Source organism: Phoenix dactylifera, unplaced genomic scaffold, assembly GCF_009389715.1.
Source record: "Phoenix dactylifera cultivar Barhee BC4 unplaced genomic scaffold, palm_55x_up_171113_PBpolish2nd_filt_p 000194F, whole genome shotgun sequence".
NCBI classification, from domain to species: Eukaryota; Viridiplantae; Streptophyta; class Magnoliopsida; order Arecales; family Arecaceae; genus Phoenix; species Phoenix dactylifera.
The window spans coordinates 566,566-585,807 of NW_024067718.1; the positions used below are offsets into that span (position 1 = coordinate 566,566).

Consider the following 19,242-nt stretch of genomic DNA (forward strand, 5'->3'; position numbering starts at 1 on the left):
AGGCATCCTCTTCCTAAGAATTTGTTTCCCAGGAATCATATTCCTAGGAAGGAAAATGCTTCCCGCAAACCAAACGAGCCCTAAGTGGGATCGGTTTCCTTCAATCATATCCATCGGTTCCCACTTGGATTCCACCTCTCTCTCTCTCTCTCTCTCCCATCTAAGGCTGCAAATGAGTGGTGTTGACCGGTAACCTGATTCGACCCAACCTAGTTAGACCCGACCTAACCGGTTTTGGAGGATCTGTAAGGCTGGGTAGGGTCTAAAATTGGACCTGCTTTATTTTTCGGGGTCAGATCTTGATTTATTGAATCTTGACCCGACTCGAATCCGACTCGATCTATTTTTTTTTTTTTGTCAATTTTGAATCGTTTACCAAACGACTTGATCTGACACGATCCGTACTCGAATTATCCATTTAGGTCTGCAGGGCGTGGCCATAGCCTGCCGGAGAAATCACTCTGAGGTATGTTCACTGCTTTATTAAGCTTTCAGCTCAAGCTTAGCAAGAGCCATAAGTCCATTTGCTTTCTCTTTTGAATCTCGATCATCCGAGTCCTGATTTTTTCCTAAGGGCTGCGGCTAATCTCGATCACTCTGAGACATGTTCACTGCTTTTTCTTTTGAATCTCGATCATCCGAGTCCTGATTTTTTCCTAAGGGCTGCGGCTAAGGTACATTTGGAAAAAACCCTTCTTTCTCGGATGGATCTTCTCCTTTATGCTCCTACAAAATTTTAGAGCGATTCCGCGAGTCTCTTCGCATGCATCTCCTCACACGCATCTCAAGACACGTGTGCTCCCGTTCGGCGAGTCAACGGACCACGCCCTCTCCGTGATTCCACTCCGGCTGATGGAATCGCACGTGCGCCGTCATCACAGCCTTTAGCGGACGGCAAATCGACAGCTCGCACACAAATTTCTCCGCAGCCGTCGTCACGGAATAGTTTGTGCGCACGTGCGATGCGGAGAGCCGCATTCGTACGCGTTCGCCGCTTTTCTCCCAAAGCCGAGGGAATGTGGCGATAAAAAATGCAAGCCGGTCTCGAGGGGCGGTTGCGTAACTTCCTTACTTCTTCTAGATTTTTTTTTTCAAAAAATAAAACAATAAAAGGCAGCGATTTTTTTTAAAAAGGCAAGAAAAAAACCCAGAGAATTATATAAAAGAAGAAGAGAAGGCGAGGGCCCTCACCGCCGCCCCCTCGTCTCCCGCATCTCCGGTCCTTTCCTTCCAGATCCGAAACTCCAAACCCTAGCAGAGCTCGAAGGAGGACCCAAAGGAAGAACACGAATCTTAACCCCAATCTACCTTTGATCGACCTCCGAAGGGTAAACTCAATCGATTCATCGCCTTCTCCTCGAAGCTCCTTAGCTGTGATCCGCGTCGATCACAGTGATCCGACTCGATTGGATAGCGTTCGGAGGTGTTCTGTGATCGGTGTTGAGAGTTTTGTTCTCCGACATGGCCGCCCAGCAGACGACCGCCGCCGCCGCCGGATCTTCCCCCTCGGCCCAAGTGGTAATGGGAAGTTGTTTTGGATTTTGTGTCTGGTTTTTCTATTTTGTGGTTTTTAGAATTTGGAGAAATATCGGATCTTTTTGACTGATTTGGATGTTGGATTAGGTCGGGAACGCTTTTGTTCAGCAGTATTACCATATCCTTCACCAGACGCCGGCACTGGTGCACCGGTTCTACCAGGAGAGCAGCAAGCTCGGACGGCCCGAGGACCATGGCACCATGATTTCCGTCACCTCCATGCAAGTAAGCAGCACCAAACTTTTTTTTTTTTTGGAAATTTCAGATAAAAGTGGAATCTTGATACTGAAAAATTCTGTCTTGATGGCAAATTCTTTGCTTTCCATCGATTTATTTGCATTGGCAATAGGCGATCAACGAGAAGATACTGTCTATGGACTTCCACGGAGCGGAGATCAAGACGGTTGATGCCCAAGATTCGCTCAACGGCGGGGTGCTCGTCCTTGTGACGGGTTATGTCACTGGGAAGGACAATGTTAGGAGGGACTTCACCCAGTCTTTCTTCCTGGCTCCCCAGGACAAAGGCTTCTTCGTTCTGAATGACATATTCAGGTATGTCGGAGAGGCCGAGCACCAACAGGGAAGCCAGGGTTTGGCGAATGGCGCTGGTGCCCCTCTTTCACCGGAGCAAGGTATGTTTGAACAGTAAATCTTGATTCATTTGATTTTTATAACCTTTTCATAAACATATATGGGAAATGTAGTTGGATTTATTGGTTTCTTATACTGTCACTTTCAGATTCCCCTCCACAACAGGAGCAACATGTTCCGGAGCATAACGTGCCACCACCAGAAGAGGAGGAGGAAGCCAATGAGGAGGAAGTGTCCAACCCTTTGGACAATGGGGAGGGTTCAGTTGTGGAGGAGGAGGCCCCGGTGGGTGAGGTGGTTGATGAGGCCCCAAACAGTTCTCAGGCAGTGGTGGTTGATGCAGCTTCGGCTACTATCCAAGAAGAGGCACCGAAAAAATCATATGCTTCAATTGTAGGTGTTTAGTTCGAAAAATATTCAACTTCTCTCCATTCTTAAGGACTCTTCAGAAATCATCCCGAGTCATTAAAGTTAAAGCTGACAGGTATAATATAAACTGTTAAATGGACATTAACACAATAAATACATATTGATGAGTCATTCTGACGGGGCATTGGTCCTTAACTAACATTTATGTATTCCAGCTTTCTAAATTGTAGGTCTCTGATCATGATCCCATGCACTAATCTTATTCAGAAAGATAAGTTCCATTTAGTTACTATGCTATATGTATTTGTTTTTCAAAATGCAACTCTGTGCTTGTCGCCATCTTACCAAATGAAGTTCAATCATTTCCCATGAGGAAATAAGTTTATCTCCATTTAGAAGTCTCAATAATATATAGTGGCAACAATTTAGAAGTTTATCTGTATGGAGACAGGACTAAGCACTGCTATAGACATTTGAACTAGAAGCAGTCTTTTAACATGTAAAGACAGGGTTATATTTACTGCAGCCAGGCTGGTGGGGGACATAGCCCCGGTTTGTTTCTCTATGGCTCTGTTTTATTGTAGAATAGGTTATGGTGGAGTAAATGGGTTAATTTACTCCTAATCCACTTTAATCTGGAAGAAACTACCCTGCTCTACATGGTGAAATTGTTTGCTCAGGATTAGGTGGAAAGTGTAGCACCGCCAACTTTCTCAATTGCACCGTACCCTTGGGATAAATTGGTTTTAATCTACTGTTTGGCAGGTTAAAGTGTAATAAATGGAGTGACGACCCTTTGTTCCATTTAACCCTCCTTTAACCTGCAACCAAACACATGATTGTAGATAAACCATGTGAATACCAAATTTTCTCCAGCATTTCCTATAGAAATATATTCACTGGGAATGCATGCAGCTTCTTTCCACTTGGAGTAATTTAAGCTGGAGCTATTATTTATTTATGTGGTTTTATATAGCATTTACATATTACAAGAAGAACTTGGGATACAAATGAGTGTTGTTATGGCATATGGATAATGAGTTCAGAATGCACCTTCTGTTTGACGTGTATTGTTCTTTTTAGTCTGTAAGTTGTTCATAGTTATGTGAGCATAGACCTGTCTCATAATATAATTTAGTCAACTTACTATATGGCTTAGGCATGTGCATTTCAATCTGTTTGATAATGGCTTAAAGAATTGATCTTCTTATATGTTGTAATATATGTAGGTGAAAGTCATGAAAGATAGTGCTGCTGCATTCTCAGCTCCAACATCTGCTTCTGCAAGGCCAGCACCTGCTAAACCAGAACGTCAGGCAGCCCCTGCTCCTATGCCAGCTACAGCACCTGATACTCCTGCTGTCAGTTCTAGTGCAGGTGAAGGCAGCGGTGTACAAGAGGCAGAAGGTAATAATGGTCCCATATCAACTTCAAACACACTCTTTTCGATACCATACCACAACTATCTTTTCCCTGCCCCTTTTTTCAGCTGATGGCCATTCAATATATGTAAAAAGTTTGCCGTTGAGTGCTACACCCGAGCAGCTTGAAGAGGAGTTCAAGAGGTTTGGTCATATTAAACCTGGCGGCATACAAGTTAGAAGCCATAAGGTTCATTTGTCTTTTACTTTTCTGTTTACTTGCATTTAAATGCTTTCCAATCTGCATGTTTTATAATCTAAGAACTTTTCTTCATATGGAATGTAGCTTCAAGGGTTCTGTTTTGGTTTTGTGGAGTTTGAGGAGGCTAGTGCAGTCCAAAGCGCAATAGCGGTAAATCTCCATATGTCATCAATGATCTACATGTAAATTTGCATACTAGAAAATAAATGATTGACTATTGGTGTATCTAATATATCTTGTCATTCCCTTAATTGTCATTTTTATTATTTTTCTTGCATGAATAAAGATTCAAGAGTTACTCTACTTCCTTTTTCATTCTTTCTTTATGTGCTTGGAGCTTTGGTGGTCCTTTATGGATTTTAGTAAATTGACATTTTGCATCTTTGGAGGTGCATTTCTAGTACTTTGGACAATGTGCTATTGCTTTTTCATGGCTGCAATGCTGTTTGCAGCCCTTTAACCAAATTCTGTTTTTATGTTCTTCTCTTGTATGGTTCGCTAGTTTAGACTGCTAACATGATATTATAGCCCTTCATTGTGTCTTTGCAATTCGGAAGTATTCTGTCTGCAGGATTTTTCCTAAGTTGTATGTCTCTTTGTTGTTTGTTGCATATATTGTCAGCACTTTTCTCTTTTATGCTTGTTGGACTAATCTCTCTTTATTTTTAGGTCTCCAAGTTTGTATAAGTATCATAGCATGGATGGTATACTTTATCATGAATTTGGCTTGCGTTACTACTTAGTTGATTCATCTTGTAGTGAGGCTAAACTCTTCTACAATCAAGTAAATCTAGCCCTTGTAAAACAGAATATTAAGCATTGGTTTTTGCAAAGACTACTTTATATTGTACCATATATGGTGGTTTTGGCCATTGGTAACTTGCAAGATGATCCCAAATGCATTTTATATGCTTTTCTTTGCTATAGAATTTGAGCAAGTGGACCGCTGTTTGATTAAGAGCTGTTGTCCATCAATCTGATTGCTTCCAGTGGTAGTCATATTGGCATGGATTGTGGAAGGAAGAAATCCTTGTGTTGTATATATGGAAGGATATGGTCAGTGCAAAGAATGCTGAACCAGGCCGAACCGGGCGGTTCGGCCCATACTGAGCCGACCCGATGGAAAATCGGGTCGGTTTGGCCTTTAGATTTGACCGCTTTTAGATTTGGTTCCGGCCAGTTCTGGGCCGGAACCAATTTCAAATTGGCTGGAATCGGTCCCAAACTGATCGGAACCGGTCAGAAAAGGTCCGAATCAGATCTTACCGGTGTGAACCGGCCGGTTTCGTTCGAAGTTGGTGCAAACCGGCCAGTTCGCACTGAGTTGACCCGGTTTTGAACCGGGCCCTTCCTTTTTTCCTTTGTGTGGTGTTAAAATGTTGTTGGAAAGGCCTCTTCCTTGTCGGTATGTATGTTGTACTTTAAATATATGTAATTGATTGTATTATTTTATAATTTTTACCTTACTATTTGATTTGAGGATATATCATATTGCTCCCTGTAGCATGCAGCAGTGAGATAATCATTTTATGATTTGTATCATTTTAAAATAGTAAGATGCATCATTTAGGTTATACCAAAATTATAAAAATATAAAAAAATATAAAAAATATAAAAGCATTAAATTAGACTTAAAATCATTGAAAAAGTTCAAAAAGACCGATATCTCATTCTTTTAATTTGAAATATTCCAACAAAAAAAAATTGGGTGTGCCCGTATGAAACCGGCACGTCCTATCGTACCATGTGTCTGTAGGTACTGTACCATCCCGTTTGCCGACCGGTACGGGTCTCGATACTAGTTCGGCGGACCTTGGGTCAGTGTCTACATTGAATAATGCTAGCTATATTGGATTCTTTTAATTCTCTCATGAAAGAGTGCTCATAATTTCTGCAGTCGAGCTATGTTTGGCCCATATAAATTGTTATTATTTATTTTTTAACAAAAACAAAAACAATGAAAAAACAAAAACATAAGTATTAGCAAACAATGAAAGTGAGATTCCATGATAAAATGACACCAATAAGATGACACCTCATGTAAAAGATTTGGCACAAGCTACATGTTTTGGATATCAAAGAGTTTATAACATATAAAGCAGCTTGTGGTTGTTGCATGAAAATCCACAAAAAGGGAAAACTGAAGATATTAAAGGTTAAAGTATTGATTCGTATTGGTACTTTGACTAGATAAATGATGTGCAACAACTTCGTTGATACAATACACAGCCTTCAGTTTTTTGAGTTACAATGAGCATTAGATATTGACAGGCATTTTCCTGCTCATGCTCATGTTAGATTGTATTCTATGATTTATGATGGTCTGGTACAACAGGTTGCTAGTTATTTGTAAGGATTGGAAAACTTTTCATTAGATCCACACATACACTTACAACAAAAGATCGACTAGACTAAAGGAAGAATAAAACCTTAATGTGGCAACCAATTAGGGTGCCTTTGGATGTACCATGAGAATCATAATATCTTTTGATACTTTAGGTTTTTGAAATCATTATGATTTTAGGCAACATAGTCTTGATGGTTAAATGGAATTTCACAAAAGTTCCCTCAGAACATGAAATTATAAATTTATATTTTCAGTAGAATATTGTAAGTAAATGATTTTGAGTTTTCTGATGTCTTATAACTTTTAATATTCTGGCCGAAATCATTCTTCAATTTTGACTCTAAAATATGTTCTAAGCCATTCTTTTGAATCCAATCCATTGCCCTTTTCACTCATCCTCATCACCCCCCTCCCCCCCACCAAAAAAAAAAAAACTTCTAAATGAAATAAAAAGGGAAAAATCAGAGGAAAAATACTCAATTCTTTTCCATTTTAGTGTAGCAATGAGACAGAGGCCTTAACAGGGATGTAAAAGTGAGCCAAATCAGTTTGTGGCCAATTTGGAGATCAACAGTCTCCAACATTTGCGATCAACCTCATCATCCTCCTAGCCTAGTATAGAACATGTGAGCACCTTGTAAAACACATTGTGGCTTTATCCACCATCAATAATTGCTTTATGGAGGGTCAATATGCTTCTTCTTTTTTCCATTATCATTCTTCTGTTCCTTTGGTGGAGCTCAAACATTGAGTTTTGTGGACAGATGGTGGAGGCACAAGTTTAAAATGTTTCTAGTGGGAACAGATTTCTTCTTACTTGGTTACATCAACTCCGCCAATTCCTTTTGACTTTCGACTTCTTATTGAATTATAAGTGGTGCACAAATTGTTGATTTCTACTAGGTATAAGTTTGTGGTTTATGTTGGATGATCATGATTGTCAAAGCATGATCTACAGGTTATGAGGACTTTTCAACAGGAATTTATTGACGCATTCATATATAGCATAGTTAATGGTATGATAAGTATGCTGATTTTTGGAGGACTTGATTGCGCCATTGATACCGGGTGTCATGGGTTGGAAACACGAAAATAACTTCTTTGCATGTAGGGATAACACTGTGTACATTTGACCCCTTGAGACACCATGGTGGCAGGAGTCTCATGCATGAGGATGCCCTTTTTGATGATAGGCAAGAAATCTATAAAGCATGACTTGTTGTTAATAGGGAGTTTAAGCCTTGTATATCCCATTCAATATATTAGATTTTTGTTTTGCAACTTTTATCATATTCGAGTTGGCCGTGGGTGTAAAATCCTCTTTTTTCTTCCATATATGCCTGCATGCATATGTGCATATATGCATTTTCTTCGATATACGTGCATGCATGCATGGCATGCTTAAAGAATATGTACACACATGCATGCATGCCATGCTTAATATGCAAACATACATGCGTGCATGCATGCATAAGTATATCCATAAATGCACAAAAAATAGATGTATGCTTACATAGATACTTGCATATATTGAGACAGAATTTGTGTATATGCATTTGTTGATTATAGATGATAATCAGGTCGCCCTTCAATTCAGGCCATGGAGGTAATGAGCATAGGAGCGTGAAGTTTTGTTAGAGGAAGTTCTAGAACCTGGACCTTTTTTGCCCGCCAAATCTTATTTACATGTTATTCTATAACTGAGACTTCTGGTTTGCAACCTACTAATTTGCACATGTGTACTCAACCTCAAGCATGTAATGATGCCACTTCTTTCTTGCTTAAATTGTCATATTTTAAGCAATTTCTCTTGATTTTCATGTGGGGGTCCCTATGAAGGTTCACTATCTTATGAGAATTGGGGTTAAACCTCAAGATGGAACCTATTATTAGCATGTAGCTATCCTCTGCCCTCTAAATTTTCTGGTTTACCATGTTTTGTTTGGTCCCTCTTGGGCTATTCTTATCATTTCTTACAAGTGATATATTCGTTTCATTGGAACCACCATTCTTTGGCTATTAGATTGTTCACAATGCCTTTCTTCACTTGCATCATTCAACTTCTTTAGATATTTGGTCTTCTAACACCTCCCCCCACCACCGCGCGCCACCACACCACCCCCCACCCACTCCCCCCCAGCCCCGCCCCGCACCCACCCAAGAAAGCATTAAATCCCTGCAAGGAACTTTGCTAACTAAGGTTTTAGTTTTCTCAACTTACATATGAAGCTTGTTAGAGGTTTTGGATTTAGGATTTTCATCTTCAACCTTAAACTTGATTACATCTTAGTGAATATCTATCATATATTTGAACAGTTTTTTGTCACTCAGAATGAGTTATGTCCTTCAATGCTTTTCTATATAGACTTAGTGTGGTAAATTAGTCTTGGCTTAAGGCTCATGAGACCTGTTCTTTACCTTCATTTGGCTATTGCTGTTCTTTACTCAATCTCTATACCATCTGTGAGCTACAATTACCTTTTGTCACAATTTTGGGCATCCAAAGGTGGCTTGCATTCTCCATTGTGCTCCTTGGGTTTGCTTACTTCTTCGTCTTGTTTGGTGATCATTGTTGCTTGTTTGTAGTTCACAACGCCTTCTTAGGCATGATGTGATCTCAAAGAGAAGGAATTTCTTCCTTCAATCTCCTCAAGTTGAATCTCACACCAAAGAAAATAACAAAGAATGAAACAAATTTTGTGAAAAATTAAAAGCAAGTATGTCGCTCTCTTTACTTTTTGAAAACATTGATGTACAAAAGTATGGTTCAAAGCCTCTATATGTACTAGTGATGTTCGATTCTACTAGTTTGAGTTAAATTACTCTTCCAGTTGAGAGGTCAAATTTTTCCAAAATAGAAAAAAATACAACATTTTCCAAAAATGGCTATAAAAATTGGACACCAACTCCTATCTCAACTTTGCCCTATGGTGCATTGCTAGATTGTTCATTGATTAGGAGATCTTCCCCGGTTAATGTTTACCATTGTAAGTCGAGTTTGATTTAAAATTTCAAACTCCAAATAGCTTGGAATCAAGGTTGTTTCAAGCCCAACTAGTCTATTGGTAGGTTGCCATGTCATAGATGCCATTCAATTTCAAAAGAGAAAAAAGAAAATACTAAAAACAGAAACTGTATGTGAAAGTTGTGCCTGTCAAAAGATTTGCTGTAGGAATTGATCCTAGATGTGGAAGATGTTGCTCCTAAACCCTGTCCAGAGTTACACAAAGTGGCCTGGTTAGTCCACAGTGGGTTTTGTGAATGGCTTGCATCAAGTCATTTGTAGAATTACCAATGCCGCCTCACAAATTGTGGGCATATTTTGCTTGCACCTCATATATAATTTTATTGTTATTTGACTTAGCTAGCCAATAGCTAATGCCACCTGACTTATTAAGCTTATGCTTTTGCTTTCAGCTTCCATAATTAGCCTCTTAAGTGTGCAATATCGATCTTGGATCAAGGATCCTGCCATGTGCTGCTTTGTTTATCACTTGTTCAATGCCATCTTGATGCAATTGTTACCATTTTTAGCTCACTTGCAAATTTATCCCGTTACGCTTCATTGCTTCGACTAATCAGCTGTATCAAAGCGTTATTGTGCTCCTAATTCTTTCTTAGTGGTCAATCTTCATATGCCTTCTTAGCTCTTATGAGTTCATGCATAAGCCATCTCTAGTTAAGTGCTACCTCCATGGCATCCTTTCTTCCTAGTTAGTTGTTTTTTTGTTGAATATAGACCTTGTAAAAATCTGTATTTTACATATTTTGGTTCATTTCATTATTGTAAAATATATATAAATAGGGGAAGGGGAATCTTCTTCCATCCTCCCCTCCCACTTTTGGTATGCCTTTGTCTCTCCCCCATGCTTCTCTCTCTCTTAATTTCTCTCCTCTCCCTCTCCCCCCGGCATGCATTAGATAATAGAACTTGTAATGGTTCAGTCCTCTCAGTTATGTTATATTATTTTAGATACCGACCATTATAATTGTTTTGATCTCTCTTTGCTATATTATGTTATACTAGATTATGACATGGATAGCACACGTTTTTTTTAATAAGATTGTAAATGCTAGAGGAAGGTTTTGATCTTTTGACCCTATACTTTAAAAAGAATAAAATAAAATAACAAATGTCAGAGGAAGAGCTTAAACCTTCGAACTTATGGTTAATAACCACGTGCATTGAACAACACGGAGTGAAGCTACAAAATGAACTTTGGCTGGGACGTAAGGAATGTGATTGGGAAACAAAAAGGGAAGCGCAGATGGCTAGGCACGCCTCACACGGAATATTAGAGGACATTGCATTTATTAGAATAAATATAATATTGGGCTAACCTATAATTGTTATTATACCAAGTTATTTTGTATTACAAGGCCATAAATCATATCTGATATTTGATATCTGTACTATTCCTTTTATTAAAATATTTTTTTCCAAAATTCAGTTTTTCAAATTTTATCTTTTAAAAAAGTTTGTACCATCTGAATTTATTTTTTAAAGAGGAAATAATTTCTAAGAATATTTATAGAGGTTTCAGCCCTTTGTTATATCACAAGTAATATTGGGATTAGTGTTCGCCGAACCGGTATCGAGTCATACCGGTCGGTGACCAGTATCATATAGTACCGGTACATACATTCTGCATTATGATATATTTGAACTGGGGAGAGAAAGGAGGGGGAGGGGGGGAGAGATGTCGAGGCCTTCGAACACACTTGAGAGAGAGAGAGACTGAGGCTGAGGCGTCTGACAACAGCTTTGTGAGGGGATATAGACTGAGGAGGGAGAGGGAAAGAGAGTGCTTCGAGAGCTTTAAGCCATTGATGGAGAGCTTCGAGAGCTCCAGATCTGACGACGAGGATCGAGAGAGAAGGGGGGAGAGACTCACCTGGACGAAACATCATTGTTATCATCGTTATACGCCATTGATGGGGACTGAGGGCTTCAAACAGGCTCAATGGGGACCAAGGGCTTCGAATAGGCTTGATGAGGACTAAGGGCTTCGAACAAGTCCTTTTATAAATTCCATTTTGACCGGTTGAACTATGCTGGTAATTGACCGGTCTGAATCGATGCGCCTTCAATCGGCCAGTTTGACAGTTCAACCTACCCTGATTGGGATTAAGGGAAACAATTGTTATATCATATTTTGATTTTATAACGGTTTCAGATGATATAAATTATTTGGTATTTTCATTGTTCTTTTAATAAAACATTATTTTTCAAAACTCTCCCTCCAAAAAGGTTTTTACTATCTGAAAAATTATATTTTGTTCAGCAGTGATTCTAGATAATAATGCTATCATTTTTATTTTTTTTATTTTCCATTATAATGCTATTCTAGTGGCCATTAGAGTACTTATTAGTTTAACATTTAATAGAAATATATTTGACATGTGCCTTGAAATGATTATTAATGGTTTTGTGAGGGATCTATTATAATAGAATAACACCACCATGAAAATCTTGTTTGATACCAAAAGGTGAAGGTAAGATTTGAATATTGGCATTATTTTGTTATCACGATTGCAATCAAGGTCCGTAAAACCGGTATTATGAATCACGTTAGTATGATACCAATTTAGTACGGTATAATCTCTAAGGTACAATATGCACCCTATACCGAGACAACGTCCCAATACTTTTTCTCACTCCTAGTCATGGTACTGCTTGAAACCGGCTACTACGGGTCAACACAGGGTGGTTCCACTTTGTTCAGACTGTTTTGGCTCAAATATCATTAGTGCTGCTTCCTTCGTAGGTTAGGTTAAGTTACCCGTTTAATGAAATGATTAGGTTTGGGTCTAGATTTTTGACCCGTTTGATAAATATGTCGGATTCAGGTTGATAGATTTTTAATCTGTTTTTGTATCTGACCTGACCTGCTTGCCACCCTTGACTGCAGGCCTCAGTTGCAGAGCGTTATTTGTCTCATCTTATGTTAATTGAATCATTTCACTAAAATGATGTCTATTTCAATGATTGTTCTAATGTTGCTATCAAGGATTGCTGTGCTGATACTGGAGCCCGTAGTGGTTGGCTGGCGGTATGGTTCGTTATGCTCACTTGTTGTTCTGTGTCGGGCCCTTATTGCTATGGGAGAGGAGGAAGAGGGAGGGATAGGAAGAGGAAGGGAGGGAGAAGGCCGGCAAAGTGCGGCCCCGACACGGCAAAGACGGTGGGGGAGAGGAAGAACATGATGGAGGAAAAGAGAGAAGGGGGAGGGAGAGAGATGGAGGCTGGCGGAGGACTTCGGAGTGTGGCGGAAGCCTCTGGAGTGTTGCGGAGGGCCATTGCTTTGCGCCCCTCTGGCGGCCTCCGTCGGCCGTCTGCCACCCTCCATCTCTCCCTTTCCCTCCCTCCTCTCTTTTCCTCTCTTTCCTTCTCCCTTTCTCTCCTTCGTTGGTTTCTCATTTTGAATGTTGGAACTGTTCCGGGCCACCGCCAGTATGGTTCGGTATGCTCCGAATCTAGCAGTTTGGGATGGTTCCACGTTCCTTGGTCACTATAATGAAAATAAGGATCCTCCACCAATATCCTCTCTCCTTTCTGCTTAGCCCTCCTTTCCCCTAAGGAGGGTTGAAACTTATCAGATTGATGACTTCTTGGTTCCATCATTAATGGTCAGGAGGTTTTTGTTCGTCTATAGAGTCCTTTGTGTCCCTCCCCTCCATTCTCTTCTTAGACTTCCGTGACTCTCAGTGTAATCATGTTAAGTGAGCTTGAGCTAAGCTCGATGTGCCTTTTAAGCTTAAGAGTTTGTTTCAATCTTGCTTAGAGTGACACAAGTGAAGTAGCTTGACTTGGCCATGTTCAATTCTGATGGAGCTCTAGTTGGCCTAGCTCAGTCATTCTATGGATAAATGGGTGAAGGGGCACCAATATTTGGTAAGGGAAATTGGTTTTAACCCTCAGGAGAGTTTCTTGGGTTTATTACAATAGGTAAAAATCCCTTTCAAGGATTTAGATGATCTCATTGAGGAAGGAAAGGGTTATTTTATTGAAATGAAATGGGAGCTTAATTTGGTTTGAAACATTTGTGGGGATCAAATTTTATGGTTGGCCATCAAGCCATGGGCAACTAGAGCCTTGTTTGTCCTTAAGAACTAAGTGTGTGCATTAGATTTCTGATGGAAAAATCATCCACCTAATTTCTTGAAAAATAAGAGAACTAGATGGTTTGCTAATTATTTGATCATCATTTGAGATAGGAACAGGAATCTATACCTTTTAGATGCTTCCTTCTAGTCTGTTCCACCTTTGGGTGGATTGTAGGATCAAGAGTCCATATACATGTATACTCTTTCAGCAAGTATGGATGCTTTTCTCCTAATAAGGAAAGAAAATAGAGTGTCATGGGTTAGAGTGACTGTAATACCTTCTGGATGGGTTATTACTATGTCAATTCGAGAACCTGTTTCATGAAACAACTAATTTTCTTCTTCTTAACTGGAGCATTTTTGCATGCAAGATGGGAATGCACCTATCAGTTGGCTGCATTTTGTTTTTTTAGACTTTCATTGTGTTTCCATATTTAAACAAATTTGTGTGATATTTGATTTCAAATAAAATCTCATACGTAAAATAGAATCTGGTTGCAAGATTGCTTCACCAGCAATACCCTAAATATAATACATCAGAATATCTCATATGAATATGCAATTACTAGATTAACTTTTGTAATTTCACAACTCCTGAATGTGGATGTTACTTGAAATTATATTCTGTCTTAATGAGTCCATAGTGTCTATAATGAAGTTCAAGAGCAAGTTTTGCTCATGGGTTGAAGTGCTGGATGGCACAATAAATAGAATATAGACAAACTCTAGTGCCTTAATGCCTGCCACACTAGCACAGTATTGGTTGGATGCTAGTGCTTGGCATGCTGATGTTACTTGAAATTGTATTCTGTCTTAATGAGTCCATAGTGTCTATAACGAAGTTCAAGAGCAAGTTTTGCTCATGGATTGAAGTGATGGATGGCATGATAAATAGAACATAGTACAAACTCTAGTGCGTTAATGCCTACGATAGTAGCACAATACTGGTTGGATGCTAGAGCTTGGCATGCTGAGGTGCAGTGTGTGCCAAACACTGCATGGCATGTCATGGCACAATATTTAGTATGCTAGGGCCAAGCTGGCATGACACTGGTACACGATAGTCTTTTGGATGAATCCACATCTCGTGATGCAATTTCTTGTGTTGAACTGAATAATTGTTTGTAGCTCCAAGAAGATGTTATGGGCCAACTGTTATAGAACCTTACTCGTTCTCCCCTCAGTTATCATGGTGGAGGTCCTGTGGATGTTTGGGCTGTTAAGACCATGATGAAGTTGCTAATACAAGTAGTATTCAAGAGAGAAAAGAAAACACATCTGTTACTTTCAAGATTATCTCTTTAATTGCTAATAGTACCTTCCTAACCAATTCATTGGCATTGTTCTTTTAGCACTTGTTCACAAATCCATATATTGGGCGATTCTAGAATCAGTAAAAATGGCTCTATCTATGGTGATTCTTTGTATAGTTTGATATTGAATGAGGCTATTCAATGACGATTATAAGTAGCCTAGAAAAACAAGCATGTAAAGCCTGCATGCTTTAAGAATAAATGATAAACGCAATGTGACTTAGGTTGTTATGTTGATTAAAGTTGCCTACCTAAGGGGGGTGGAAGATGGAGCCTTGTAACTTAAATTTGAAATAAGAAAATAGAGAAACCATCAACCATGCAAAACACAAAAGAAAAGTTTTAGCAAAGATAGGTGGGAAAACATGTGCGCATCAGGAGGTGTACAATTAGTCAAAAAAAAGGGCATTCTAATGCACTAGGCTCCTGCCAGGGTCACATGTATGCAGCCTTACCCTCATGTTTAGAGAGGCTGTTTTTGTATTTCAAATCCCACTCAAGTTACAATGCAGCAAGCTTAGTGTTGTGCCAAGGCAGATCTCAGGTGTATAATTAGTCATATGAGCCAAAAAGCCCAAGCATGCGTACAGTTTTGTATTTAAGCTGTTATACACGTGTACTCCATCTATTTTCTTTTTTATTTAAATACAGCAGAATTAAACAGAACCAAACATGAGCAGGTCTACTTAAACAGTTTATTTCCTTTCTGAAAGATTGGTTTATTTGATGATTGGTGATCTGAATTATGATTAGACTTGATCAATCCTATGATTTCACAAAAAGAATATAATACTAGTCATTAAAATTCAAACTAAAAGCACTTTGTTGTATCTTTGGGTTATATTTCATATGAGTAAATCATGAATTCCTGGGACATGATAGGCCATCAGTTGCTTACTCAGGGTGCCATGGAAAATATCTGAAAGACATTTCCAGATCCCATCTAGTCTATTAAACTGTGCCTGTGATGTCAGCTTAACCAGGACAAGGCAAATGCAATTTCTTGCTTCTTGTTGTTTCGTTAAAGATTAGCTGGTTGTCATACCTTAACCTTCTAATTGGCTAACAATCATAATTTTTTCATGATCTTTGGGTTTTTTTTTAAGTTGGTAATATCCGGCTAAGTACTAATATTTTCCTTTCTAAGATGACATTCAATTTTACAAGAAGGGATGTCAAGGATTAGAAACTGTCTGTTTAGTTTAAATATACGGTTTCTGAATGCTTTCTTGTCCTTTGGTTCCCTTTGGTGGGCAGAAATTTATTCCCAGCAGCTCACTTGAGACCACCCAAGTAATTGCTATGCAGCGAGCGGCATAGTTCTATCACTCATCTTTGTCTTACAGCACACTTGAGTTTAAAAGGTTGTGTTATTTCTAAAGATATATTTAGTAAACTGTTCAATGGTTTCTGCATTTCTGTGCAAGTTTATGTGGTGAAACTTGTGCATGATTTACTGGGACTGTAGTTCAGATTGGTAAACTTATGAAGTTTATGTTTGCACTATGTCTCTTTTCCAATGCCACAGGTTCTTTTTTTTCGGGTTTTCTTTAGTTAATTGTATCTATGTATCCATTTCCGTTCTGGCTTGACATTGCAATGAAATATGTCCTTTACATGTACCGTAAGCTGATATAGATAATTTAACATATCGAAAGATAGCTCCAACTTTAGTATATAAAAATTTTGTATTCAAGTCCTATTTATGTTGACGGCGTAGAAAGTTCAAAAGAAATTTCAATTTTAAAGTTGCCGTTCGAGATTTCCTGCTTCTTACCCATGTTTATATCAGATTTTGGTGCGCATGTTCTTGTGCCATTTTCTGTAAGTCTTAGTATTATATGAATCTGCCAATGGCATTGGGGGGATTCAGCAAGTTCCATTCTTTGCATATAACATATGATGAGTTCATTACACTATTTCAGGCTTCGCCCATAATGATAGGTAGTCGCCAAGTTTTTGTGGAGGAAAAGAGGACCAATGGTTCACGAGGTAAGTGTGGGATAAACTCTTTATTTCAGTTCTTTACACATGAATTTATGAACTTGTACAATGCTAGTTATTATTCTCCTAAATAATGTGACTATTAATACGGCAGTAAGTATCTTGTGCAAAGACCTAGTTTTGACTATGTTTATTTTATTAAAATACAAATATAAAATCTCAAAATGCTGCAACAGTTGTAATATGGGGACAGACTGAATGGTAGGTTTCTCAAACCCAGGTTGGGGAACTCATTTTAGAACTGTTACAGAGATTGTACATGGCCAGACATTTTGATTTTTACAATTCAACAAATGTTTTCCTGGCTTTTCTTCTGGGTCACAATTACCAAAATTAAGATTTGTTCTCTGCAGTTAATAACAGAGGAAGGTTTGGACCTGGCAGAGGGGTTGGATTCCGGAATGATGGAATGAGGGGGCGTGGCAGCTATGGTGGTGGGAGGGGTTATGGTAGGGGGGATTTCAGTAACAGACCTGATTTTGGAGGCAGAGGTGGCAGTAGAGGTCGTGGAGGTGATGTTGGATATCAAAGGGTTGATTACATGGGATCAAATGGTGGCCGTGGAAGCCGTCCTGGATCATCAGCTGTCGGTTCAACCAAACATTGAATAAAGGTGCTGCTCACTTTTGGATTTTCAGTTTCAAGGTTGTCATCCATCTGCTCCTAAAATTGTTTGGGTTGGATATGTCTGGCACCTTGTTTTTCTACTGTTTCCACATGAGAATATGAGAAGCTTTTCTATAGATTGTGAGGTATCTCTCGTTTTCTTTCCCTCCCCACTATTTTTGGCAGCTGCGAGAAAGCTTGGTACCATTGGTTGATTTGTAGAATATGGATGTTATTCGAACATAGATTTAATAAGTAGCTGACTTTTCTGTTTCAATTTAGGACCTTTAGTATTTTGTTCTTCTGACCATTGTTTGAGCTTTATGGTATCATTTTCCCTTTCCATGTTGGGTTCCTGAACGACTGATTGATTTGTATTGGGATTTTGGTGAAGTGATAAGCTAGTAGATAATAACGATGTCCTCTAAATTGTTCAAACGTCATTATGTCGTGCAAACCATTTATTTTCCTTGAAGTTTTATGTGTGCATATGAATGCTTGGGATATGACTCTGGAAAACTAAAATCTTGAAATGATTGTTGTTGCAAGTCAAAAGGAAATAAATCTCGGTTCTTTCTGGTAGCTAAAATCTTCAGCAAGCCCTTTAGCTGCACGTATTGGTTTATCTTTAGCTATTTCCTTGTTTTGGCATGTGCTAGACATGTGGTTATGGTCTCAATCCCATCAATAGATTTTATGAAATACAATATGCATTTTAGTTAAAACCATTTATTCTTTTCTCTTAGGTGTTCGGTTTGCCTGCAGGTTACAGAACAACCATTTGGATGTGAGTACTGTTGCAGCTAATTGCAATTTGATTGGAGTTTGAGTCAATGATGGTTGATCATTTTTAACTTCTCCAAGAGTTTTTTGACTGAATTAGGAGGATGCTATTCCACCCAATTTTTAACTCCCCTAAGTTGAAATGGAACATGAAAGTTTGGTTTCATTCAGCTCCTTATAGAAGATTGATGTATTTCCAGACAAGATTTAGATCCAGAACATCTATATTAGCTTTGGATGCAACTGAACATGAATCTTTGTATTCCCATATAAAAGAAATTAGATCTTGAATATCTATATTATCTCTTCTGTATTGGTATTATATGTTGTTAAGTACAAGATTAGCAATATAATAACAATCATCTTGAATTTGAAGTACTATGGTACTATATAATAACAATTAAGTATAATTAACATTATTATCAACAATGTTATGTTGTTTACCTTCTAATGCATTAGCAAGGTGGCAACTTAACTGCCATTTTTCAAATATGAGCATTAATATGTCCTATTATAACATTTATGAAATTATATTAAGATTTACTAGATCATTATTTACCATAAATGATAACATTATGATGCAATATGCATAGCACATCAACATTATATGATAATAAATATATTATAATTTTAAAATTTTAATATCATAATTGTTATAAAATAAATAATATAATATAATTTAGTACGTTGATATATGGCAATTTAATATATACTAATTGTAATAACATAATAATATCATTATTACAGAAAAGGTACTATGAAATGCATATATATATATATATATATATATATATATATATATATATATATATATATATATATATATATATATATATTTGACTATATAATTGTAGCCAACTGCAATTTGATTTAAGTTTGATTCGCATAGTTTTCTTACCACAGTAACACCATTCTCATCTTCATGCACATCCCGGCAATATTTCTATATAATAATATATTGTT

The 19,242-nt window shown here is 38.2% G+C and overlaps 1 protein-coding gene across 2 annotated transcripts; it reads left to right on the forward strand.

The window, feature by feature from the left end:
- Window positions 1–1,157: 1,157 nt before the first annotated feature.
- On the forward strand, window positions 1,158–18,576 carry LOC103697761 (nuclear transport factor 2-like). 2 transcript variants are annotated; one of them, XM_039117258.1, is made up of 10 exons: window positions 1,158–1,518; window positions 1,624–1,761; window positions 1,886–2,168; window positions 2,276–2,520; window positions 3,726–3,903; window positions 3,986–4,107; window positions 4,204–4,269; window positions 16,812–16,878; window positions 17,244–17,503; window positions 18,262–18,576. In XM_039117258.1, the coding sequence occupies exons 1-9, from the start codon at window positions 1,462–1,464 to the stop codon at window positions 17,495–17,497; spliced, it is 1,410 nt and encodes a 469-aa protein (XP_038973186.1). In that variant the 5' UTR covers window positions 1,158–1,461; the 3' UTR covers window positions 17,498–17,503; window positions 18,262–18,576. The 2 variants fall into 2 exon arrangements, with proteins under 2 accessions (XP_038973186.1, XP_008777906.2); XM_008779684.3 differs by lacking the exon at window positions 18,262–18,576 and having other exon boundaries at window positions 17,244–17,939.
- The last annotated feature ends 666 nt before the right edge of the window (window positions 18,577–19,242 follow it).

What these genes read in the sequence shown, in the direction of transcription:
- LOC103697761 (XM_039117258.1), top strand. Translation starts at nt 1,462, where the DNA reads ATGGCCGCCCAGCAGACGACCGCCGCCGCCGCCGGATCTTCCCCCTCG. An exon ending in TTTCCGTCACCTCCATGCAA is followed by an intron (nt 1,762 to 1,885) that starts GTAAGCAGCACC and finishes CATTGGCAATAG; the next exon opens with GCGATCAACGAGAAGATACT. An exon ending in GAGGACCAATGGTTCACGAG is followed by an intron (nt 16,879 to 17,243) that starts GTAAGTGTGGGA and finishes TGTTCTCTGCAG; the next exon opens with TTAATAACAGAGGAAGGTTT.